The sequence below is a fragment of the Mustela lutreola genome, chromosome 12 (genome assembly GCF_030435805.1).
Source record: "Mustela lutreola isolate mMusLut2 chromosome 12, mMusLut2.pri, whole genome shotgun sequence".
NCBI classification, from domain to species: Eukaryota; Metazoa; Chordata; class Mammalia; order Carnivora; family Mustelidae; genus Mustela; species Mustela lutreola.
This window is the reverse complement of record NC_081301.1, coordinates 37,437,697-37,463,821: the sequence shown is the minus strand read 5'-3', so window position 1 is coordinate 37,463,821 and position 26,125 is coordinate 37,437,697. Positions and strand designations below refer to the sequence as shown.

The window sequence follows — 26,125 nt, the reverse complement described above, 5'->3', positions numbered from 1 at the left end:
TGAAAGTTTTATTTATTTATTGGACAGAGAGACACAGTGAGAGAGGGAACACAAGCAGGGGAGTGGGAGAAGAAGAAGCAGGCTTCCTGCTAAGCAGGGAGCCAAATATGGGGTTCAATCCCAGGACCCTCGGATCATGACCAGAGCTAAAGGCAGACACTTAAAAACTGAGCTAGCAAGGTGCCCCCATGTCTTTTTTCTTAAAGCAATTTGAAGTTATTTACAAGAAATGTGAACTATGAAAGATTAGAACTTGAGAGGGAGAAAAAAATGAGTTAGAAAAAAAGAGGTCGGGGTGCCTGGATGGCTCAGTGGGTTAAGCTGCTGCCTTCGGCTCAGGTCATGATTTCAGGGTCCTGGGATCGAGTCCCGCATTGGGCTCTCTGCTCAGCAGAGAGCCTGGTTCCTCCTCTCTCTCTGCCTGCCTCTCCATCTACTTGTGATCTCTGTCAAATAAATGAATAAAATCTTTAAAGAAAAAAAAAAAAAGAGGTCAAGTAAAGGGAAACACAATACATCTTAACAATATATATAGACAGGGAGAGAACAATCAAAATTCTACTTTCTGCCTCCCTCTAAACTGGGGTTCACTAAGCACTAAATATACAGACGTTAACACTGAGCATGTGCATCCAAAACAGCACAAATGGTGACATACAAATAAGTATTCTCAAAACTACACCAAATGGAAAGAATTAAAAAAAGGGTAACAGAAAATGAGCAGTCATCAGACCTTAGGAATATTTTATTCCACCTTGAAAATCACTTTTAAATTATAATGGAGAAACTGATACAACACAGGAACTGTAATACTTGGGGTGGGGGTAATTCTATGCAGAAGAATGGTGGGAGCAAAAGTAAAGAAATACCAAATGGACAGGAGAAATCAGAAATCTGCAAGGTCTCAGTTCACCTAGCCAAGCCGAGGAATGAGGTGAGTAATGACAAGAGCAAGCAATATACCAGGTGAATTAGAGCTGCAGTCGAGAAGTTCAGCAGATGACATACCCTTAAGCCTGGATAGCACACTGTGTGATTTAGGTTTTAGAAACTATAGCCCAGGAAACATTCTGCAATAAAGGGCATATTCTGTATGGATGGACATGTGTGTGTTCCTATACTGTAGCCACTATAGATATTGAGCATTTATTCTTTTTAAAGTTTTTGTTGGGGCACCTGAGTGGCTCAGTCGATAAGCATCTGCTTTTGGCTCGGGTCATGATCCCAGAGTCCTGGGATCGAGCCCTGCATCAGGCTTCCTGCTAAGTGGGGAGCCTGCTTCTCAGTCTCGCACTCTTCCTGCCTGTATTCCCTCTCTTACTGTGTCTCTCTGTGTCAAATAAATAAAATCTTTAAAAATAAATAAATAAAGATTTTTTAAAAATAAAGATTTTGTTTATTTGACAGAAAGAGAGAGAAAGAGCACACAAGCCAGGAGAGCAGCAGGCAGAGGAAGGGAGAGAAGCAAACTACCCACTGAGCAGGGAGCCCAACTGGGGACTCAATCCTAGCACCCTGACTGAGCCACCCACGTGCCTCGATACTGAGCACTTAAAATATGGTTAGTATGTCCGAGGAACTAAAACTGTAAATGTTTTTTTAATTTTAATGAACTACTACAGAATTTTACCATATATGGTGACCAGAATTTAAATTAAAAATTGAAATAAATTTTTTTTTTAAGATTTTATTTATTTATTTGATAAAGAGAGATTACAAGTAGACAGAGAGGCAGGCAGAGAGAGAGAGAGGGAAGCAGGCTCCCTGCTGAGCAGAGAGCCCGATGCGGGACTCCATCCCAGGACCCTGAGATCATGACCTGAGCCGAAGGCAGTGGCTTAACCCACTGAGCCACCCAGGCGCCCTGAAATAAATTTTTTAAAAAGTAGCTCTCACTAGTAATGCTTGAACATCTCTGCCATTCAGGACACCAAATAATAGAGATCCATCATGTCTTCCCCCATCCCCACCCCAAAACCCCATGCAAAGGCACCAGGGACAATTTGGGATGTATCTTTATGCTATCCTTATACTAAGATTCTCAGTCCATTCATACACTCCTAAAGTATAGTTGCTTAAAATACAGATTTCAGGGCTCCTGGGTGGCTCAGTGGGTTAAACCACTGCCTTCAGCTCAGGTCATGATCTCAGGGTCCTGGGATGGAGTCCCGCATCGGGCTCTCTGCTCAGCAGGGAGCCTGCTTCCTCCTCTCTCTCTCTGCCTGCCTCTCTGCCTACTTGTAATCTCTCTCTGTCAAATAAATAAATAAAATCTTAAAAAAAAAAAAAATACAGATTTCACATCACAGCCCATATCAGTAAACTCAATGAACTATAAGGATTCTATTCAAAAGGTTAGCCAATGTTCTAGGGGGTGCCTGGCAGGCTCAGTTGGTAGACCATGCAACTTGCTCTTGGGGTTTTAAGTTTGCTCTCCATGTTAGGTGGAGAGATTACTTAAAAATAAACCCTTGGGGCACCTATGTGGGTCAGCTGGTTAAGCATCTGCCTGCCCAGGTCATAATGCCAGGGTCCTGGGATCAACCCCTGTATCAGGCTCCCTGCTCAGCAGGGGGTGCTGGCTGTGCCTCTCCCTCTGCCTGCTGCTCTGCCTACTTGTGCTCTGTCAAATATAAAAATAAAATCTCAAATAAAATAAAATAAAATCTTAAAAAGGTTAGCCAATTCCTAAAAAAAAGTCTCATCTAAAACCCTCAAACTAAACAATGAACATCCAAACAGGATTTCCAGCAAGTAGAAACCTGAAAGACCAATTACCGTGATGGTTCCTGGAGCTAACTCCGATGGACTCACAGAGCTTTGGTATGCAATTCTGTTGTGCACAGAACTCTGGTCATAGGAGGAAGACGTTGTTACTGGACTAGTGGAGCTCAGCGATGAGCTGGTCAGACTGGAGGAGGTAATAACTGAAGTTGTATAGGTGGAGTTCTGTACTGCACTGGTCATTGGTAGAGAGGTATTCAAAGAATCACTAGAAAGAATAAAAAGATTTAGACATAAATTAGTGTCACTTTACATGCGTTCATCAAGAACTAGTTCATCAATTTACTGCCATACTATATATTAAACACATCTGTACCTACACATTGGTACTACTGCATTCTTTAACTATATTAAAGACAAATATTCAAAATACCCCTCCCCTCCCAATCAGACACACCTAATTTAAATGACAGGTAGAGGGACATCTTTAAGAATCCTAAAGAATCTGTAATAAATCCAGAAGTCTGCAATCATTTTTCTTAGATTTAATTAATTAATTAGACAGAGAGCAAGAGAGAGAATGGGCGCACACAAGTAGAGAGAGAGAGAGAGAAAGAGAGAAGCGGGCTCCCCGCTCGGCAGAGAGCCTGTGTGGGCTCGATACCAGGACCCTGGGCTCATGACCTGAGCCGAAGGCAGCCGCTTAACCAACTGAGCCACCCAGGCATCCTGAAACCATTTTCAGAGAGAGAGAATACCAGCTTTTAGCTCTGGGGAGTAGAAAAATTAATAAAATCTAAAATCTGGGATTTTCTACTTATGAAACATTCCACTGAAGGAAAATACGTGTTGGCAAAGAGCACGAGAACTGCATCCCTCAGAGATTACTGACAGGCATGTAAAATGCTGCAGACACTATGGGAAAAGTTTGCTGCTTTCCTCCAAAGTTAACGTAAGGGTTACCACAGGACCAGCAATTACTAGGTCTACATCCAGAAGAACTTAAAGTACACAGAACTTGTAAATCAATGTTCACAGCACCATGATTCTTAATACCCAAAAAGTAGAAACAATTCAAATGTCCATCAACTAATGAACAGATCAACAAAATAGGACATATCTGCACAATGCAATACTATTTGGAAATAAAATGCGTATCGGCTACAAACGGATAAACCTTGAAAACACGATGCCAAGTAAAAGAAGCCAAACACAGAAGGCCACATCTTGCATGATTCTTGCCTTATGAAGTATCAGAATAGGCAAATCCAGAGACAGAGGCTTAGTTGCCAGGGGATGAAGGATGGGGGAATTGGGAGTGATGGCGGACAGGCACAGGGTTCCTTTTTAAGGTGATGGAAGAAAAGTTCTGAAATTAGGTACTAGCTACGGGTGCACAAACCCAAGTTATATGGTCTCCACCAGGTGATTTCTTAGACTCTATTTTGTTTTACTTTCCCAACAAGGGACTTAATTTAGTCAAAGCCAGAGAAATAAGAAGTTGTGTACCTTAAAGACTTCGAATACAAGCTGATGGGAATCTGGTTACTATTTTCACTGCTTGCAGATGATCCAAATTCAGAGAGAGAAGGTTCTGATCCAAATTCCAAGGCGCCAAACTGAACATTTAATCCCGTGACATCTGCTGAGCCAGGCATTTCCACTGCAGAAGCTGGGATCTGAAAAAGCAGAGCCATCACATCAGGAACAGAGGTGAGAGATTTCACATCCCAGAGGCCTCTAACAGCCAGATGAGTACAGGCTTCCCAAATCACTACTGGTACCCTGGAAGAACAATGAGCAAAATGTCTACAAAAAGGAAAAAGGCACAGGATACTTCAAAAACAAAGAGAAGAGAAAAGAAAAATGAGAAGTTAACAGCAGAATGGTCAGTGCCACCAACTGCTTCTTAGGGCAAAGGCTGAAGAAATGGGTGTGGGCAGGCTGATGATGGGTGAGTGAAGGGAAAAGAGCAGGCCACTGCTGAAAGCACTATCTAGTCAAAGATTCTCCGTCTACGAGACACAGGTCAATACACAAGACCTTATTCTTTATCTTATTTTATGTACAAGACACAGGTAAATACACAAGGCCAGGATTCTCTGACCCAGATCCTATAATTTGAATGAACAGTCTCTGTCTCCAACAGAAAACCATCCCCTCTAGTATTACCTGAGCCGCTCAGAAATGGCCAATTCCTTGTTAAGCAGTAAGCTATGTGTTTAAAAAAAATACCACATCACCATTTCTGAGACTTACTAACACAACCCTTGAGCTAAATGTTAAAATACAATCCACCGTTGGACCTGGGACTTCTTGATGGAGAACACACCTTAGAAGCTGGAGGTATCCGCCGCTTCGGTAGTTTGATGTGTTTAGACTGTGGTTGATGGGTAGACACAGCAATGTTTTCTACAGTCATGCTGGGAAGCTGCAAAAGCTTGTTCACAGTGGAGGTACTGTCTCTGGGTGTTGACTCTCGCAGTTTTACCTGGGAAGGAAAGGACTCCAACCCAGGAGGAGCAGCAGCAACGGCCTGAGTGTGGTGCTGCTGTCGCTGGCTCAATTGACTAAGAACCGGGGATGGTTCAGGCTGAGATTTGAAGTCTATGAAATATGTAAAGGGGGGAGGGGAAACAAGCAATAATCAATTATTTAGGAACATGGGCTTAGAGCTCCCTCTTCCACTATGACGAGAGTGAAAGGTTGTAGTCACCACCTATTTCTTCCAAGAACCTTCTACCTGAATCCTGTAAGTTGAGGGCGTGTGTGATGTATTAAAACTGATATATGATAAATGCAAAAGGATGCCTGAATGGGTTTGTAGATAATTTTTAAAGCAGAGAGATGCTGTTTACATTAAGACATATGGAGTGGGCAAAAAGAACATGGAGCTGCTACACATGTTTAGCTAAGAGAGAATTCTATTTTGTTGCTTTATGGATTTTTTAACAAAACTGTTAAAAAATATGTTTTTCAGTAAGTAATGTGATGCTACAAAATCTGAAAGGTAAAAAAAAAGTGTATGACTATAAATCACCCTTTCAACCCTATCCCCAGATTCCTTCCACAGAGGCAGACATTGTACTATTTCCTGAGTATTTTCAGAGATACTGTTTCAAAACACAAATATGCAGCAGAGAAACACACATTATATATAGAGCTTCCTCACAAACCATTTGGTTTTCAAAAACTTGCCATATTCCCATGTGAAGGGCTATTTCATTTTTTGGCCACAGAGTAATCCAATGTGCACAGGCATCAATTTTTTAAAACCAATACTATATTAATGGGCTTTTAGATTTTCTAGTATCTTGCTAAGAAAAACAATGCTATAATGAATGTATTTTTATGTAAGACATTTGCTCAAGTGCAAGTATACCTGTGGGATCAACAACTAGAATAGGGTTAGGGTTCAAAGAACAACTCTATTTTAAATTTTGACAAACACTTTAAAATTATTTCAATAGATACAACACACACTTTTTAATATGCTGATACCAACAAATTTTATCCTTCCTAATTTGAATGATGGAAAATGACATAAAAGATGCAAATTAAATGATACAAATTCAATGAGGCATCATTTCATATACTCCAGTATTCTTTGCCTATGAACTCTGACAATAATACCCCTTTGTCCTTTTTTTTTTTTTTAACCTGTTTAGTCTCCTTTTAGTTACTCTTTTTAATGAAGGAAGTTAGCCCTCTGTCTATGATTTTCAAATCAAATAGAAGTTGGCAATTTTTTCCAGTGAAGAGCCAGGTAGTAAATATTTTAGGCTTTGAAGGCCATCTGTTAGCACCTACTCAACTCTCCCTTTGTAGACTGAAAGTAGTTATAAGACAATACATAATGAATGGTCATGGCTATGTTCCAATAAAATGGTATTTACAAAAACAGCTGACAAACTTAGTTGAAGGTCTGCCAACCCATGACTTAGTATATTTCCATCTTAGATGAATCTACTTTTGGACTTTATTTTAGAGGCATGTGTAAGAAAGACAGGATTTCTATAGAATATAGAAATAGCATGTACAAATCTAAAAACACCTATCACTCACTGCAGTGGGTTCGTGGAAAAAGGTTTAACAAAGGATTATAGCTGGCATGAGAAAAGCCACCTTGCTACACTGGCTCTTGGCCAATATCTGTGAACACAGAATTTTAATATATTCTAGGCAAAGGCTGCCAAGCACTCTTATCAGGTAAAAGTGACTCTCTGTGCCTTTAATGTCTGTACAATGTGGTTTATCATGAACACCTGCTTTCCTACTGGGAATGTGAAATTTTGGTATGTACTAGTCAGTCAGAGGGTACTTATGTATAACCAGCTCTCCAATAAAAAACTTAGAGTATTCAGGCTCTAATGAATTTTCTTGGTAGACAGGACTCCAAACCTGGGAGTAGTCTCAGATACTTCCTTAACAACAAACTGTTTCTTTCAGAGAGAAATGTGATCCCATGTCTTTTAAGAAGCCCTAAACATAAACATGCCTAGGAAGCCAACCCTATGGTTAATAACCCTCCGCTATTCCTTAATACAGTGTGGTATTTGTATGCTGGTGGGAAATGGGGGGTGTCTTAATGTCACAAAATCTGTGACAGTACAGTTTAGAAAATATTCAACTTATATACGGACCCGTTATATTATAAACCACTGACAATAAGGCTGGCACAAACCAGGATAGATACATATAAATATTAGAATGAGAAAGCAACCCAGAGGGAGTGATTTAAAATTCCACATCCCAATTCTGTCCCCACCATATTTTGGTCGAGCTCAGAAAATTCTGTCCAGGCATTTACTCAAACTGTTATTTCCTTATATTTGTATGGCTTTACCATGCTTCTGCACATCTCTTCAAGATATATACTACTATCACTACTGATAACAACAAATAAATGCAGGTATTTATACAACACAAAGCTATCTAATTTAATTAGCAAACACAGGGACGGCTGGGTGTCTCAGTTGTTAAGCAACTGCTTTCGGCTCAGGTCATGATCCCAGGGTTCTGGGATCGAGGCCTGCATCGGGTTCCCTGCTCAGCTGGAAGCCTGCTTCTCCCTCTCCCAATCCCCCTGCTTGTGTTCCCCCTCTCGCTGTGTCTCTGTCAGATAAATAAAATTTTTAAGAAATTCATAAATGCCACAGAAATTCTACTAAAAAGAAACATCTCTGCACAACTTCCACATTAGTGTTCCTCAGTCAACGCACTCTGCTAATGTTTAGCATGTTCCACTACGGGCAAACCACCAGAGAAAACGTATACTTACCAAAATGACTAAGAACTGAGGACTGGGAAGTTGAGGGCTTGAGGTCCCAAGAAGAAGTGGTTGTGGGTGGACTTGTACTATTCTGCTGTGAACTTGGGGTAGTGGTAAACTGGCCCAAACTTGGAGCTTTCAACTGGTCCAAAACCTGGGAGCTGGTGATGTTTGCCATTTTGGAAGGTGCAAGCTCCCCAAATCCTGAACCAAGGACGGATGACTTTAAAAGGAAAAAAAAAAAAAAAAGCAAAAATCCTCAGCAAACTGTACTCCAGACTTTAAGTACATCAAGTATTTAACAAGAATTTTAAAAAACTATAACCTAGAACATTTGAATAAATGAGTAAATACTACATGAAAATATTACTACAAAATCTGATTACAGAACAAAATCTGATTAAATCCAACAATCCGTCTAGATTCTGATAAAGATATTAAAGGGAAGGGGAATATTTTATCTGGATTTTAAGACATTGCTTTGTTTTGGGCACCTGTGGGTGGCTCAGTTGATTAGGTCACTGCCTTCGGCTCAGGTCATGATCCCAGGGTCCTGTGGTTGAGCCCCATGTCAGGGAGCCTGCTTCTCCCTCTCCTTCTCCCTTTGTTCCTCCAACCCCCATTCGTGTTCTCCCTCTTTCTCCTGCAAATAAATTGTCCTCCCCACCAAGATTTTATTTATTTAGAGAAAAAGAGCATAAGTAGGGGGAGCAGCAGCCAGAGGGAGAGGGAGAACCAGGCTCCCTTGATGCAGGCCTCATCCCAGGACTCCAGGATCATGACCTGAACAGAAGGCAGCCACTTAACCAATGGAGTCACCCAGGAGCCCCATCAAATAAATGAAATCTTAAAAAACAAAAAGACATTGCTTTCTTTTTAAAAGTGATGCCACAGGGGCACCTGGGTGGCTCAGTGGTTAAGCCTCTGCCTTCGGCTCAGGTCATGATCTCAGTGTCTTGGGATCGAGCCCCACATGGGGCTCTCTGCTTGGCAGGGAGCCTGCTTCCCCCTCTCTCTGCCTGACTCTCTGCCTACTTGTGATCTCTCTCTCCCTCTCTCAAATGAATAAACAAAATCTTTAAAAATAATAAATAAATAAATAAATAAAAGTGATGCCACAAATTCACAAAATGGTATCGTTTTTTACATTAAAGATAAATACCATGACTTAAATGACAAAGACAAGCTTCAGAAACAAAAGTACAGTATTTTCTTAATGTATGCAACAACAGTAATCATACTTATTAAGTTTGATCACGGAATGGCTCAGCCATGTCATCCTGCAAAATTAAATGCAGGCTAGAGCACTTACTTAAAAAGTTAATATTCTAAAACCAAACAGTAAATTACACATGAGATATCTGTGTATTGGGCCAATACCCTGGACATCACTGCATTTCTTTCAAGTTGTTTTGATGACTAAGAACACCAAATACACTCCTTAACTAAGTATCCAAAAGAAAATGTTACACCTCTTCTATCTATCCTCATTCATCTATCCTATCAGGTCAGATACCAAGAGCCAATGAGAATGATATATGTAAAAAAATGAAACTGGACCACTTTCTAAAACAAAACACAAAAATAAACTAGAAACAGATTAAAGACCTAAATTTGAAACCTGAAACCATAAAAATCCTAGAAGAGAACATAGGCAGTAATTTCATTCACATCGGCTGCAGCAACATTTTTCTAGATATGTCTCCTAAGGCCAGGAAAAAAAAGCAAAAATAAACTACTGGGACTATACCAAAATAAGAAAAGAAAACAAACAAACAAACAAAAAAAAAAAACACAAGGAGAATGAAAGCCTACAACTCATGAACACAATGGCAGATCAACTGCATTTCTACATATCAAGATCCTTCAGTTTCTAAAAAGGTATTTATCAAAAACTAACTTTTTAAGGGCCCCCGGGTGGCTCAGTTAGTTAAGCATCTGCCTTTGGCTCAGGTCATGATCCCACAGTCCCAGGACTGAGTTCCACATGGGGCTTCCCACTCAGTGGGGAGTCTACTTCTTCCTCTGCCCCTCCCCCCTCATGCTTGCTCTCTCTCAAATAAATAAAATCTAAAGAATAATAAAAAAAATAAACTTTTTGAAACATTTAAAAGGTCAAAAACAGGAATGACCTGCATTCTCTGAAGAGATCAGATACAGAAAGTTGAAATTATTATTTCTGTTAACACTACCCAAAGGCATGGAGTATCCCAGTTGTTTTAAGGAAATTCAAGTTCTCCAATCTGAGCAAAACATTAGGTTATAAGCAGTTTTGCACATAAATAACAGAATCTGCTAACATTATTTATCACTACTCCAGAGGCCTTCCTCATGCTGTCCCAAACACAGGTCTTATGTTGCTATGAATCCACCACAACCCAGTTCAAGCCCCCTTGTTCAGTAAAGGCTTCCAGGATGATGCTTCTATTCTTCTGATCGCTTTCCTCCATCAACTATTATCAAATGCAGTTTCTGTGTGTTTTGCAACACAATGAAATCACTGAATCAAGGACTAACGCTTAGCTTCAGGTTAACACTTAGCATAGGACTTCTCAATTTCACCTGTATTTTAATCAATGGGGGCTTTAACAATGTGTATACTGATACACAAATATGTGTGCACTCACATATACACAAACATACACAAGTGCCCAACTTGCAATCCCAAAATTGTGACTTATTTGGTCTATGTGGACTCTGGCATTATATTATTATTACTATTACTACTTTTGTTATTTACTCAAGTTCCCCATTGATTATAAAAGTACAGTAGGTTGAGCACCTTTGTTGTAATATGCTAAACAATACCTGTTCCAGTTTCTCAAGGTGCTGTTCATTATGAAAGGCAACACACCAGAAGGCACTGTTAAAAACAAAAAACACGGGGCGCCTGGGTGGCTCAGTGGGTTAAGCCGCTGCCTTCGGCTCAGGTCATGATCTCAGGGTCCTGGGATCGAGTCCCGCATGGGGCTCTCTGCTCAGCAAGGAGCCTGCTTCTCTCTCTCTCTCTCTCTCTCTCTCTGCCTGCCTCTCCATCTACTGTCAAATAAATAAATAAATAAATCTTTAAAAAACAAAAAACACTACTTGTGTTCTACCTATGAGTGTCCTGGCTGAGATTCCAGCAGGTCAGCCTAGATATTATGTCAGCATACCAGTAGCAGATGGAAAGGCAAAAAGAAGAAAGGACAGGAATGGTTCAATCAAAACTTGCAGGCACTGCGGCCCCTGGCTGGCTCAGTTGGTGCAATGTGTGGCTCTTGATCTCAGGGTTACAAGTTCGAGCCCCACACTGGGTGTAGAGATTGCTTTAAAAAATTAAATAAGGGGAGCCTGGGTGGTTCAGTGGGTTAAAGCCTCTGCCTTCGGCTCAGGTCATGATCCCAGGGTCCTGGGATCAAGTCCCGCATCTGGCTCTCTGCTCCGCAGGGAGCCTGCTTCCTCCTCTCTCTCTCTGCCTGCCTCTCTGCCTACCTGTGATCTCTCTCTGTCAAATAAATAAATAAAATCTTTTTAAAAATTTAAATTAAAAAAACAAAAAACAAAACTTGAGGGTATTATTAGACCTTCTCAAAACAGAGACAGCATCATGCCCTGGGCTGTCCTACTTCAAGCACTGACACCCTCTCATACATAATCATCAGTGACACTAAAAATGCCAAGTCCCAAGCCAGTTATACATGACATGACATGTCTGCAGAGTAGAAGACAGCAATGAAAAGTTTACATATTTCATTCTCTATTTTATTAGGGTTCAGCAAATGATTTTTGAGTCAATAAGGGGACAAGATATCATATTTGTACAAAATTTTGTTTCTCAACCACAGATTTCAGGTAAAACATAGCAAATGAACCAAAATAATTCCCACTAGTGAAAGCTGTGGATCTGTATTCCAAACGCCCCCATCCCCCCACTGCCAAATGAGAGCTGCCTAAAGTTAGGGCCTTCAGTTCACCATTCTGCAGCCACATTCTTTGATATTCTATGCTCTAAGATTTTACTCCCATCAGACTATCTTCATATCCTTCTCTACCAGTTCCTGGAGTCCTGACAGGACTTAAATTTTCATGGGAAGTTAAAGCCAGATATGCAAGCAGCAGATACCCCTGTTTTAATGAAAACATATCCATATCATAAGGTCCTCCACTAGAGTGGCATGTTAAGAAAAAGTACACTAATTTTACAAAAAAAAAAAAAAAAAAACCAAAACAAAACAAAAATGCAAAAAATATAAGCACCTAGAAATGTTTTAGCATGATTTTAGCAAGCCAATTCTGACAAACATCTGCATTTAACTAAATTGGAAAACAAATGAATTTTCATGTCGTAAGTACAGACAGACTTTCAAACCAAATCCAAGAAAAAAAATTACCAGTAAGAAGGATGCCTGAGTGATTACGACTCAAGATTTCAACTAATTGTAAAAAAGGTAGCACAGTCATTAAACATCTGCCTTCACCTCAGGTCATGATCCCAGAGTCCTGGGATCAAGACTCGTGTTGGGATCCCTGCTCAGCAGGAAGCCTGCTTCTCCCTCCCCCACTACCCCCTGCTTGTGTTCCTGCTCTTGCGGTCTCCCTCTCTGTCAAATAAATAAATAAAATCTTTACCCGCCCCTCCAAAAAGAAGAAGTATTTCCAATCTTTGTCCAGAAAACTCAGAGTAGCTCAATTCCACATGGCAACATCAGATATGTGCTTGGTAATTCTCACATCATTGTTTTCTAGACTGATATCTACTGCAGATATATTTTTATTTATAAAATAATTATAAGGCAAGTGTCATTCTGGAATACATTTGCTTATGGGTACATTTCTTCAAATCCCATACTAAAATAAAAGTGAGTTACCAGACTCTGAGGAGAATAGGAGTTGACAGCAGTGGAGCTGCCAGTCCCTGGTGCCATCTGATTGTTGTGCTGAGAATTTGTGAAGACAAGGGCTTGACCAAAGCCCTGCTGTTGGGAAGTTTCAAAGGAGTTGACTTCTGAGGCTTGACTGGGAGGAACAGGCTTCTGGAGCAAGGCTACCAGATCAATGCTAAGCAGACAAAAGCAAATGAGGAACGAGTCAAAAGAAAATCTTATCAATAATGAATTTGAGAAGTGAATCAATATAGAGGAAATTCATGTTAAAAATATTTAAGTGAGGAAAACCTTTGGAAACGGGAATTTAAAGGAGCCAAAAGGATAGCATAAATTAAAAAAGCATACAAAGCCACAGAGACTAAAGCAGGACTTGGCAGAGAAATGAAAAGGTACATAAAGACAGCTCCACAGAAACAAGCACAATAACAACTGATTTGAAAACTTGGAGCAAATGAGTAAATAAACAATTTTATGAAGTTTGGCTCATTTTCTGTAAAATATTTTGCCCCACTCATAACTCAGTACCAATGTTTCTTAAACTTGCCTCAAGGAGAGTGAATCCCTGTTTGGGGGGAATGAGAACCACAGTCATGGTAGACAATTCAAGTAGTTTCCCATTTATCATAAATACCCCCCTGTGAGTTCTACATTCTAAGCTATAATATAATTTAAGTTTATATAAAACTCCAATAATTTTCTCACTTAAAAATTCAGGAAGCGGTGCCTGGGTGGCTCCGTCTGCTAAGCATCTGCCTACGTTTCAAGTGGGATCAAGCCCACATCAAGCCTGCCACTCCCCCCACTTGGGCACCCACTCTCTGTCAAATGAATTTCAAAAATCTTAAAAGAAAAAATACTCAGGAAAAAATGTGCAAAATATAAAAAATGCACAAATGCCCTGTTAGCTACAACTCTTGTAAATGTCCCCAAAAGAGAGAATCATGGCCTGAAAACCTAAAAGCATGAGTAAGAAATAATCTTCTAGACCTATACTACCTGACATGTAAGTGCACTAACTCTTCTCCACAGAACCTGTAAGGTGCTCAGGATTAACTCACATAGTAATTTACTCCATTAAACCCTTTCAAAGGCCAGTTTCCAGTCAGTTGTATTTGTTTTTTTTGTTGTTGTTTTGTTTTGTTTTAATGCCCTCTCATTCCCAATTGTGACCTCTGGTCCCATCTTTTCCCTCCTGTTTCACTGAGTAGGGAGGAGGAGGCTTTTTTTTTTTTTTTAAATGAAAATGACCCTATGAAACTGAGTAACGAATACAGTAAGGAAGTTCTATCCACTTAACAAGAAATTCCTAGCAATTCACAAAACCTTTGTTCATTTTATTTCCCTATAATGAAGTCTTACAACCATCTCATTTAACACGAAATTAAGTGTGTCAGATTCAAAATTTCCTTCAATTTTCTGAGGTCATATAAAGGCTTTCATCCTCCTAGATCATTGTATTTTGAAAACATAATCAAAGGTTTTTTGAGTTATTGTAGATGAGATGGGTAGATGAGAATTAGATATATAAAATATGTCCAAGGGGCGTCTGGGTGGCTCAGTGGGTTAAAGCCTCTGCCTTCGGCTCAGGTCATGATCCCAGGGTCCTGGGATTGAGCCCCGAGTTGGGCTCTCTGCTCAGCAGGGAGCCTGCTTCTCTCCCTCTCTGCCTGCCTCTCTGCCAACTTGTGATCTCTGTCAAATGAATAAATAAAATCTTAAAAAAAAAAATTCATTTCTGCACATTCTAATGCTTCTATTTTTCTGAAAACTCTTTTTTCTGTAATCTAGGAGACTAGATTATAACTCGTAGAGCCCATATAAAATGAGAAGTTTGTATTAGACTCAAAAGATCTAAATAAATGATATTTATACATAGAAACCAAAGGATATTTTGTATTAGGTTCATCTGTCAAAATACAATATATTGTATTATACTAAGTGAAATAAGTCAATCAGAGAAAGACAATTATTATATGATCTCACCGATATGAGGAATTTGAGAAACAAGACAGAGGATCACAGGGGAAGGGAGGGAAAAATGAAAAAAGATGAAACCAGCGAGGGAGACTCTTAATCTCAGGAAACAAACTAAGGGTTGCTGGGGGTGAGGGAGCACGGGTGGTGGGAGGAATGGGGTGGCTTGGTGAGGGATATTGGGGAGGGTATGTGCTATATGGTGAGCGCTGTGAATTGAGTAAGACTGATGAATCACAGACCTATACCCCTGAAACATTAATACATTATATGTTAATTTTTTTAAAAACCATATATTTACAAAAATAAAAAAGAACCATTAAATAAATTTAATATTATCAAATAAGCTTACAGTCAGTGGAGCATGCAACTATCAATCTTAGGGTTTTGAGTTTGAGCCACATGTTGGGTAGAAATTACTTAAAAAAATAAAAAAGTCTTTGAAAATAATTTAAGTTAAGGGGACGCCTGGGTGGCTCAGTGTGTTAAGCTGCTGCGTTCGGCTCAGGTCATGATCTCAGGGTCCTGGGATGGAGTCCCACATCCGGCTCTCAGCTCAGTAGGGAGCCTGCTTCCCTCTCCCTCTCTCTGCCAAATAAATAAATAAAACCTTAAAAAAAATTTTAAGTAAAACAAAACAGGCTTAACATAATCTCTATCACAAATGATGACAAGTCACAAACATCGCTATTTTAATTCATCAGATAATACAATAAATTAGAAAATGATAGAGGCTCTGTTAGCTCACAAGGAAGGTTAGGGATAAAACAAAATCTTAGAAGGAATAAGTTAAAACCTTAGAGATTCCAAGAAAGAGAAAAAAAGAGACCTAGTAAGACCCAAAACAAATTTCCGGAGCAAGAAATTTAAATTATGCTTTGAATAACAGACAAAAGGTGACAAAAATTGTTTACCTTTGCCCAGGTGTGACGTGATTCTCCGCTGGAACAGCTGAGGCCGTGAAGACCTTTGTTTCAGAAAGCTGTTTGGAAAGTAATAAAAAAAAAAAAAGACTTTGCTTTTATTTTACAGAACATGAAACTAAAAATGTATCAAATTTCTGACAATTTTCCGTCAATGGTACTCTTATTACACTTCACCCAAAAAGTAGTCTAAGAGAAAGAAAATACATTAAGTGATGATGACAAGTAATATTGTTCAGGTGAAGGTAATTTTAGATTGGCAAACCCATAAAAAGGATTTCACATCAGGGAAAGAATGAAGTCAAGTCAGAGCAGGGTTCTATTTGACATTACACAAAATGAGAAAACAAAATGACATTATACAAAACGACATACACAAAAAAAAAACCACCACAAATGCCCAACGTTTGGAAGGGCAAAAAAACCCTGACATTTTCTTTCCCCCAAAACAGATGGTTTTAGTATTTTTGTTATTAGTAAATCTGTATTTCTTTTTTTTATTAAGTCATAGGTTTCCATTTTTATATAGAAACAACTCTGTTGAGGTTATACCACATTCAATAATCAGATAATGCTCAAACCGAATAACTTAAGTTTTGTCATATGAATATGTCCATGAAATCATCACAAAATCAAGACAATGAACATAGTACCCCAAAAGTTTGCTCCTGTCCCTATGTAAGCAATCCCTCCTACTATTTACCTTAGCAACCACCAATGTGTTTTCTGTCACCAGAGATGAGTGTTTTAATTTCTAGAATTTTAAGTGGAATTTTAAAATATGCAGGTTATTTTTTGGTCTGGCTTTCTTCAGTGAATACAATTATTTTAAATTTATACATATTGTCTAAATGCCCTTTTAAGTATTAAGGACCCCAGAATAAAATTTTTTGTAAGTTCAACTCACATTATTGAAAGGTAGGCTCTTCTCACATTTTCAAAGTGTGAGCTTTCAAAGGCTGAAAAATGATGACCTAATGAGATTATGTGAGAAACTGCAGAAAATCTTTCAAAGACTGCTGTAATACTTATCAACTCTAACAGTCTCAGAACTCTGAAACACTGTATAATAATCAGGTTGCCTTACATATTAATATTCTGGCAGGGGCAGAGTAGACAGTAGGTGTCCGTTTTCTATAAAAAACAAATAAAAGGGGTACCTGGGTGGCTCAGTCGGTTAACTGGCTGCCTTTGATTCAGGTCATGATCCCAGGGTCCCAGGATTGAGCCCCACGTCAGGCTCCCTGCTCAGGGAGAGCCTGTTTCTCCCTCTCCCTTTGCCTGCCTCTCTGCCTACTTGTGTTCTGTCAAATAAATAAACAAAATCTTAAACATAAATAAATAAATAAATATAAAAAGTGCTGAATAGGAGTTACACTGCACCTGTTCCAAGGTGGTATCTTAAAGAGTCCCCAAGGAATTCATTTTTGCCTTAACTCTATTTAATACATAAGATTCTATAAGACACAGAGAAAAGCAATAAAGGAGTAACTGTGAAAAGCAAAGCCACAAAAACAGTAAACAGTTCAAAGCAAATGAGAGAACCACATTAACCACTGACATCCTCTTTAACCTTGGTAGAATACAAAAAATTAGTTTCCTCCTTCTCTATTTTCTAAAAAAAGGAGAGGGGCAACTACTGGCTCAGCCAGTAAATCATGATTCTTGATTCAAGCCTCACGTAGTAGGTGCAGAAGCTACTTAAAAATAAAATCTTTTTTTAAAAGTATGTAAAAAGTAAGCAATCTCAGATTTCAAGAGACACAAGCTGTATTTTAGAATTTGAGAAAAGAAAAAAAATCAAAAGAAAATACATAAAAATTATTTAAAGTGGCTGCAACCTGGCTGGCTCAGTTAGTAGAGCATGCAACTCTTTGATCTTGGGTTTGCAGGTTTAAGCACTATGCTAAATGCAGAAATTACTTAAAGGGAAAAAATGGAGTAGGGAAGGAAGGGTTAATAGGTATTGTTGTTTTGGGTTATTCTTAGAGATTTACTTATTTATTCAAAAGAGAGAAAGTGAGTGTGGCAGGGAGGGAGAATCTCAAGTAGACACCTGTTGAATGTGGAGCCCAACATGGAACCTGACCTCACCACCCCGAGATCATGACCTGAGCTGAAAACAAGAGTTGGACCCTTAATTCAGACTGAGCCCCCAGGTACTCCAACAGTTATTGTTCTAAGTTCTTTTTTTTTTTTTAAGATTTTATTTATTTATTTGACAAGAGAGAAATCACAAGTAGATTGAGAGGCAGGCAGAGAGAGAGAGAGGGAAGCAGGCTCCCTGCTGAGCAGAGAGCCTGATGCGGGACTCGATCCCAGGACCCTGGGATCATGACCTGAGCCGAAGGCAGCGGCTTAACCCACTGAGCCACCCAGGCGCCCCTATTGTTCTAAGTTCTACATAGAATTTTCTATTTTTGCCTTAGATTACTCATGTTTCAATCACCATTATTTTATATCAGGAAAGTTTTAAATTTTTGGATACTTTGAGAAAAGATATCCAAATTTCCTATGCTAATTCTTATCATTAATTACAAATTATACTGTGACATAATATGGACTCTCCAGAATATTAATCTCTATGTGCGTACGTTTGAACTGCTTGTTAACAACATTCACTGGAAGACCTCATCTAACCCACAGAACTACTAATCGAAAGTCAAACAGGATAACTGTTATGATATTCATTACACTGGGCGGAAAAGAGAAGGCTCAATAAGGAAAGATGCATCACTCAAAGTCAATAGGTCAGTTCAGTCAGAATTTGAATACAGGCCTTTTTTCTTTTTTTTAAGATTTTATTTATTTATTTTTAAAATATTTTATTTATTTATTTGACAAAGAGAGATCGCAAGTAGGCAGAGAGGCAGGCAGACAGAGAGAGAAGGAAGCAAGCTCCCCGCTGAGCAGAGAGCCCGATGCGGGGCTCGATCCCAGGACCCTGGGATCACAACCTGAGCCGAAGGCAGAGACTTTAACCCACTGAGCCACCCAGGCACCCCTATTTTTATTTATTTGAGAGGGAGAGAGAGGAGAGCACAGGGGAGGGGGGAGGGAAAGGTAGACTCCCGCTGAGCAGGAAGCCCAATGAGCTGTTCATTACTAGGATGCTAGGATTTTGACATGAGTCAAAGGCAGCCACTTAACCAACTCAGCACCCAGGCACCCCATGGCCTTTTGCATTCTGATCCCCTGCTCATCTTCTAACCTGCCTGCTGACCCAGACAGGAGCCAAAAAGCTCCTAGCTCTAAAGCTTCTAGCACTGAAAATATTTCTTCCTCCCAAACAAACACTTGGCAAAAATTCTAGTAACAAAGACACTGAAAAGTTGAACAGCTCTGTTTCAAGTAAGATGAAGTTCCCACAGCTGCTCACTCTATCTTCCTTCGTCACTGGTACCCATCCCTCCACTGATTCAAGTAAGCATCTACCTAGTCCATCATCCTCCTATTACCAGTACTACAGAGCCTGATGACATCATACCCCAAAGATTTATGGTTAATATATGGCAGAAGTGAATACATACCTTAAATCTCAATCAAATGAGCACTTCTATTGTCTCGCTTCCTCATACTCAACCCAGTCTGCTCACTAACAAACCAGATACAATACTGCTTTGCAGCAGAAAAGGGGTGGCATACTGTAGGTCATTTCTTTAAGAATGTACTTGTAGGGGTGCCCGGTGTCTCAGTCTATTAAGCATTGACTTTGGCTCAGGTCATAAATTCACGGTCCTGGGAGTTTGCCTGTCTCTCTCCCTCTGTCCCTCTCCGTTTGTGCTGTCTCTCTCTCACTCAAATAAAATCTTTAAAGTATATATATTCTTATAAAATAATAAATAAAAATATACCTGTTAAAACGGTAGGGGAGGGCAGGAAATTTTTCTCAGGAAAAAAATTTTCAAAGTCGGGGTCATTTTATGATATTAAAGGTCAATATTGGGGGCACCTGGCTGGCTTTGTCAGTAGAGCATGCAACTCTTGGGTCTTGGGTTCGTGAGTTTGAGCCTCATACTGGATGCAGAAATTACTTAAAAATGAATAAATTTAAAACCCATTATTTAAATAAATAAAGGCCAACACTTATAATCTCTTTATTCTCACCCACACAATGTTTGCTCTCGATGATGTACATATACCTGTTCTGGAGCTTGAGAGTCAAACAGAAAATTGGTACAAAACATAAAATATAGGGCTACTTGTTCAGTTATATTTTATTAAGTTAAATTCTTTTTTAACCAAATAATATCTTATGCTGGGACCAGAGTTACAGATCAACACTACCAGAACTAAAGTAGTACACTAAAAAATGTCTATGGAATAAACAAATATAACAAGAATCTAGTTTTAAGAAGAAGGGGTCGGGACCTAGAACCAGAATCACTTATTCAGGTTAATTTCAGCTGTGACCCAAACACCATCTCCATTAAAAAAAAAAACACTATAAAAAATAAAAGGTCAGGGCAACACCATCAGTTGATTATCAGAACGAAGAAGGGATGCCTGGGTGGCTCAGGTGGCTAAGCATCTGACTTTGGCTCAGGTCATGATCTCAGGTCCTGGGATCAAGTCCCACATCTGGCTCCGTGTTCAGCAAGGACCTTGCTTCTCCCTCTCCCTCTGTGCCTCACCCTGCTTGAGCACTTTCTCTCACTCTCAGATAAATAAAATCATAAAAAATTTAAAACTTTTTAAAAAGAACAAACAAAACAGAAAATAAGTGAAAAAATGATTTCAATCCGTTTTACTACTGGTCATTTTTAAATGGGTGCTTTAGATTTTTTTTTTTTTTTAAAATTTGACAGAGACACAGCAAGAGAGGGATAGGGGGGTTGCAAGGGGAGAAGCATGCCTCCCATGGAGCAGGGCACCTGATATAGGGCTTAAACCCAGGACCCTGAGATCATGAGCTAAGCCAAAGTCAGCAGCTTAACAGCAGAGCCACCAGGCACTCCAAAGTGGATGCTTTAAAACCAAGTTTCTTGGGCGCCTGGGTGGCTCAGTGGGTTAAGCCGCTGCCTTCGGCTCAGGTCATGATCTCAGGGTCCTGGGATCGAGTCCCACATCGGGCTCTCTGCTCAGCAGGGAGCCTGCTTCCTCCTCTCTCTCTCTCTGCCTGCCTCTCTGCCTACTTGTGATCTCTGTCTGTCAAATAAATAATAAAATCTTTAAAAAAAAAAAAATAAAAAAAAAAAAAATAAAACCAAGTTTCTTAAAAATCTCAACACCCCAACTTCCTTCTGAGAAGCATTTGCTAAAAAAAACATGATCATCACAGATATCCAAAAAGGAATGAACTATAGGTCTCCAGCTTTCTTCAAGGAATGTATACCCCTATCAAAAACCAAAAGGAAGACAAATCTAATATGATGCTAAATACTTACATCTTCAGTCCAGTCGTCTGTTGTCCACTCTTCCACAGAATTCTTCCAGGTTCCTATTGACAATAATCACAGTTTACATCACAAAGCCAAATACTATCTTACTCCAAATAATTCTTGGTTGTATACTGCACAAGATGTGTCATGTATCTCATGAATTTAGTTTACCAATCCAAGAAATATGAAGCTATTCTCAATAAAATGTCATGTTGTCAAATACCAACTTAGCTAGCTACTATGCACATAAACTCAAATCAATTTCTCAAACTTATTTTGCATCAGTGTAGATCATATTCAAGCAATTCTGCCATGAGTAAGAAAGTATGAACACAGCACAAGTACAATGAGATCCTTATGATATATAAAATTTAAAACAGAACAAAGTTAATTATGAAGCTGGTCTGCCTTGGACCCTAATTTCATGTTGATAACTGAATTCATAGACACCTCCTTGTTGTAAGGTATTTGTTCCATTCTATGATTTCCTAACAGTCAGTCCTGCTGACATGAAGTACAGTGCTATAACTCCTGACTGGGTACAGACGATCTGCTCAAACAACTGTTACAGAACAAACAGCTACCAAATTATTAAGCGTTTTAAGAAGAAAGCACTTGTGGGGGCACCTGGGTGGCTCAGTCAGTTAAGTGTCTGCCTTTGGCTTGGGTCATGATCCCAGATGGAGTTTTGGGATCAAGCCTGAAGTCAGGCTCCCTCTTCAGCGAGAGTCTGCTTCTCCCTCCCTCTCTGTCCCTTCCTCTGCTCTGCTCTCTCTCGCTCACTCACTCTCAAATTAATAAAATCCCTTTTAAAAATTAAAAAAAAAAAAAAAAAAAAAAAAAAAAAAGCATTTGTGTCCAGAAATACTGACTTCAGTATTCAGAGATCCTATATGAATACAGGTCCATTATTTTTAACTATACATGCAAATACACACCCAGAGGAAAAGAAAAAAATTTAAGATTTTATTTATTTATTTGTCAGAGAGCGAGCGAGCGAGCCAGAGTGCACAAGCAGGCAGAGGCAGAGAGATAAGCAGTCTCCCCGCTGAGCAAGGAGACTGATGTGGGACTTGATCCTAGGACCCTGGGATCATGACCTGAGATGAAGGCAGCAGCTTAACCAACTGAGTCACCCAGGCGTCCCGAGAAAATGGTTTTTAAAAGAAAATATACTAAGATATCAACTATAACTACAACCAGGAAGACTGTGGATGTTTTCATTCCTTCCCAGCGGAAGAAATGAGCTGAGCATCTGACCTATAATGAGGTCTGTGTGTGGAGAGGACAAAGGGAAGAGAAGAAAGGAAACACTCTTGAGAAAAAAGGGCAGGTAACCAGAGCTAATCTCCTTGGAATGAAGTCAATAACCTAATAACCAAATGCCTCATAAATAGATGGTTATTACCTAGGAAAAGAGTCCTTCTCATTGGAATGCTTCTGATTGGATGTCCCTAGTTTAGGACTGGTTATGGCAAACATAGAACTGATGAATGTATGCAGTATGGCTCCCTATAAAATATCACCTAAGATACGCTTCTACCTGGAAGATTTTTCAAACCTGAAAATATTCACTGTTGTGAGAAACCTACACACCTCACTGACAGACTTCATCTATTATTGTGGATCATAGAGCATATATACTATAAGAAGGAAGAATGTGGATACAGGTACTCATTGTTCTTCTGTGCCTCTCAACTGCATGTATCCTCGAAATATCTGTAAAGATTCAGAGAGAAAGATCTGAACTGACAATCTGATCCTTTGCACTGGTTCATTCATCATACCTTTTAATGATTTCCATAATTTCTCCATAAATAACGTGAAACAAATATGAATTTACATCGTCTAACAACATCTTGCTGCATTAAAATATTTTTCTAAACTAGAGAAAAGTTATAGTTTAAGTGAAAAAACAAAAGGTGCAATTAGTCCCCGTCTGAAATCAGTACTGAAATCTTGTTCTCTAAGACCTCTGCACAGGCTTCGTAGAGATCTCCCTGTACATAAAACTAAATAAATCTAAGGCAAGCCATCTACCTATTCTCCATTCTTATATTCCTTCTACAATGTGCCTTTCTTCTGGGTACTAATAATACATAATCTCCAATTTTTTAATACATCAAGACTTCTCTAAGTAAATGTATAGTTTTAAAAGGACACAATTTAATTTAAAGGATGACCACTACACAGTGCTCTTGATGCCACCTTCATCCAACCTACTACATGATCATGCTGTCAAATTCATCATAGGAGACAGTATTCTAAAGATTAATTAATTTTATGAAAAGCTGAGGCTCAACCTGAGCAGTTCTAGGAACATCCTAAGCAAGAAACAGAAAACAGGGGCACCTACCTATCTCAGTCAGTAGATGATGGGACTCTAGATCTTGGGGTTGTAAGTTCAAGCCCCACCCTGGATATAGAGATTACTTAAAAATAAAATCTTAGGGGGCACCTGGGTGGTTCATTTGGTTAATTGGCTGCCTTCAACTCAGGTCATGGCCCCAGAGTCCTGGGATCAAGCCCCACATCAGGCTCCTTGCTCATCAGGGAGCCTGCTTCTCCCCTGCCTGCCATTCCGTGTGCTTGCTCTCTCTCTTTTTCTCTCACTCACTCTGTCAAATAAAACAATAAAATCTTAAAAATAAATAAATGAAAATAAAATCTTGGGGGAAAAAAATCTTGAAAGTTGGAAAATAGCCAGAAAGATATGTATAAAGAAGGGATACTCCAAAGGAGAAAAACAATGATGAAGAATTAAAAAGCCCTCTACAGGGGTGCCTGGGTGGCTCAGTGGGTTAAGCCGCTGCCTTCGGCTCAGGTCATGATGCCAGGGTCCTGGGATCGAGCCCCGCATCGGGCTCTCTGCTCAGCCGGGAGCCTGCTTCCTCCTCTCTCTCTGCCTGCCTCTCTGCCTGCTTGTGATCTCTCTCTGTTAAATAAATAAATAAAATCTTAAAAAAATAAAAAAATAAAAAGCCCTCTACATAAAATATTAAAGTATCCTAAAGTTTACAATGTATTTTTTCAAAAAATTTTAAATTGTGAAAAAAAAAAAATTTTTAAGTTGTGGTAAAATACTCATAAAATTTACTATTGTGATCATTTTTATATGTACTCAGTAGTATTACGTTAAAGCACACTTTCATATACATGATGTAGAGAGACTGGCCTAACACTTGGAGATAGGGGTATTTTGAAAACAATTAAAACACAAATTTAGACATAGAGAATACAGTCAGAACCTAAGTACATTTAATAAATGGCAGAAAACCACGTATGTAGTCACAAGCAGAAGCACAACATGGTAAAGTGCTTATGTCAGGCAACACAGGGCATAGCCCCTTATCAGAATCAGGGCCAAATGCTGCAGTACCCACTCTAAATACGATACATAGTATAAAAATTATGAGAACATTACATATAGATGAATTTAAGTTCTAGACCTAATCCTACTGTAAAATATTAGAATTTTACACTGAAACTTTGGTCCCCATTATAGAACTATAAACCTATACCTCAAACTACAGGAAAACATCAGGAACATTATTTATTTTCAGCTTTTAACAATAAATTTGAGGTGCATGCATTAGGTTCAACCCAACTATCAAAAGCACATATAAGGAAGCAACATAGGAAAAAGGAAAACAATGAGTCAAAGACCTACGGTGTCCTGATGGCCAATCTGTAAAACACTTCTGTAATCAAAAGTTGATATTTAATCAAGCAGTCGTAAAAATAGTTTTTACAATTATTCACGTGATGAAATTTTCTTAGCTAGCCTTGATTAAAATGGAAGATATTATAAGCATTTTAGAAGATTTCTTTTTAGTAAGCTCTGTGCCCAACATGCGGCTTAAAGCCGACCCCAAAATCAAAAGTCACAGGCCCTATGGACTAAGCCAGCTAGGCCCCTCCTTTTCAGAAGTTTCATAACTCAGGGAAATTTTTTAATTTAAACAATCATACCTTTGAGTCCATAAGGATTTTTGTTTGGCAGATCCTGAGCTACATTATGAACATCTGATGCCAGTTCTGCAAATGTACAAGGGAAGGTCTTAACATATTAAAAAAAGTATTCATCAAAAGAGAAACTGGTCAGCAACTTAGAGAAAGCCAAGTATCAAAGTTAAGTCCATACTGTGCATCAGAGAAGAAAACTTCCTGCAATCCATAAAGTTACAGGCCCTGTGACTCAAGTATAAATCCTATTAGCCAGATGGCCTTTGAACATTCAATTGCATCAACTACCCTTGTTCACCAAACTCCCTTCCCACTTGTCAAGAGCATTCCAACGTTTAGCAAGTTATACTTAGGATGTTTACATTTAATAAACTAGCATTCTGACTACCCTTTAGTCTATTTTGGTTAATGGATGTCTGCTCTAAGGAATGGATCTATTATCCTGTCAAAGTCAGGTTTCTGAGCCTATAATTATAGCTGAGGGCCAGATTTAGCACTCTCGTTTCCAACAAGACAATGCCACTCTATGATGCCCCTAGAGAAACAGCCAAGCTCTATCAACAGAATCCTTTAACTGTATTCTGCATTAAACACATTTGCTTATTTTTTAGCAAGGAATCAGCTACCCTAAATGAGAATGAGGAGAAGGGAGGGGAAGAGATAGAGACAAGGCAAAAGGGAGAAGAACAGGAAGCAGAATGAGAAAAAAGAAAAGTTAACAGTTAATCAACTAATTCAACATTCTCTTAACACCTGATTTCAAAATCAGTAAACGTTATGAATAAAGCTACTTTACATTCTGTGCAGGTTTTTGTGTGGCTATGTTTTCATTCCTCTTCAATAAAAAACAAAGGTTGGGACTGGAAGACTATTGTGAATATATGCTTTCATACGAGGAATGTATGAGTTCCAGTTATTCTGCCACCTTCACTAATACCTGGTAGCTTCAGTTTCCTTCCATAGCCATTTATTGTTTTAGATTTTTTTTAAAGAGTATTTATTTGACACAAAGAGGGA

The 26,125-nt window shown here is 39.1% G+C and overlaps 2 protein-coding genes and 1 non-coding gene across 8 annotated transcripts in view; 1 reads left to right on the top strand and 2 right to left on the bottom strand.

Moving 5' to 3' along the window:
- UBAP2 (ubiquitin associated protein 2) overlaps positions 1–26,125 on the bottom strand; it is a 135,449-nt gene that overhangs the window by 16,130 nt on the left and 93,194 nt on the right. For 5 of the 6 annotated variants that reach the window (XM_059142387.1, XM_059142385.1, XM_059142391.1 and 2 more), the window contains 8 exons: positions 25,115–25,180; positions 21,149–21,201; positions 15,753–15,820; positions 12,847–13,036; positions 8,006–8,219; positions 5,057–5,331; positions 4,234–4,403; positions 2,779–2,992 (listed from right to left, as the gene is read on the bottom strand). In XM_059142387.1, the coding sequence (XP_058998370.1) occupies positions 2,779–2,992; positions 4,234–4,403; positions 5,057–5,331; positions 8,006–8,219; positions 12,847–13,036; positions 15,753–15,820; positions 21,149–21,201; positions 25,115–25,180 (1,250 nt within the window). The remainder of the gene's footprint in view (positions 1–2,778; positions 2,993–4,233; positions 4,404–5,056; positions 5,332–8,005; positions 8,220–12,846; positions 13,037–15,752; positions 15,821–21,148; positions 21,202–25,114; positions 25,181–26,125) is intronic. The other variant, XM_059142388.1, reaches the window with a different exon arrangement.
- Positions 1–26,125, top strand: part of UBE2R2 (ubiquitin conjugating enzyme E2 R2) — a 254,116-nt gene that overhangs the window by 136,566 nt on the left and 91,425 nt on the right. The gene's annotated exons all lie outside the window — the stretch shown is intronic.
- LOC131813406 (small nucleolar RNA SNORD121A) lies at positions 12,644–12,726 on the bottom strand. Its single transcript, XR_009346806.1, has one exon. It is a non-coding gene; the product is annotated as a small nucleolar RNA SNORD121A (small nucleolar RNA).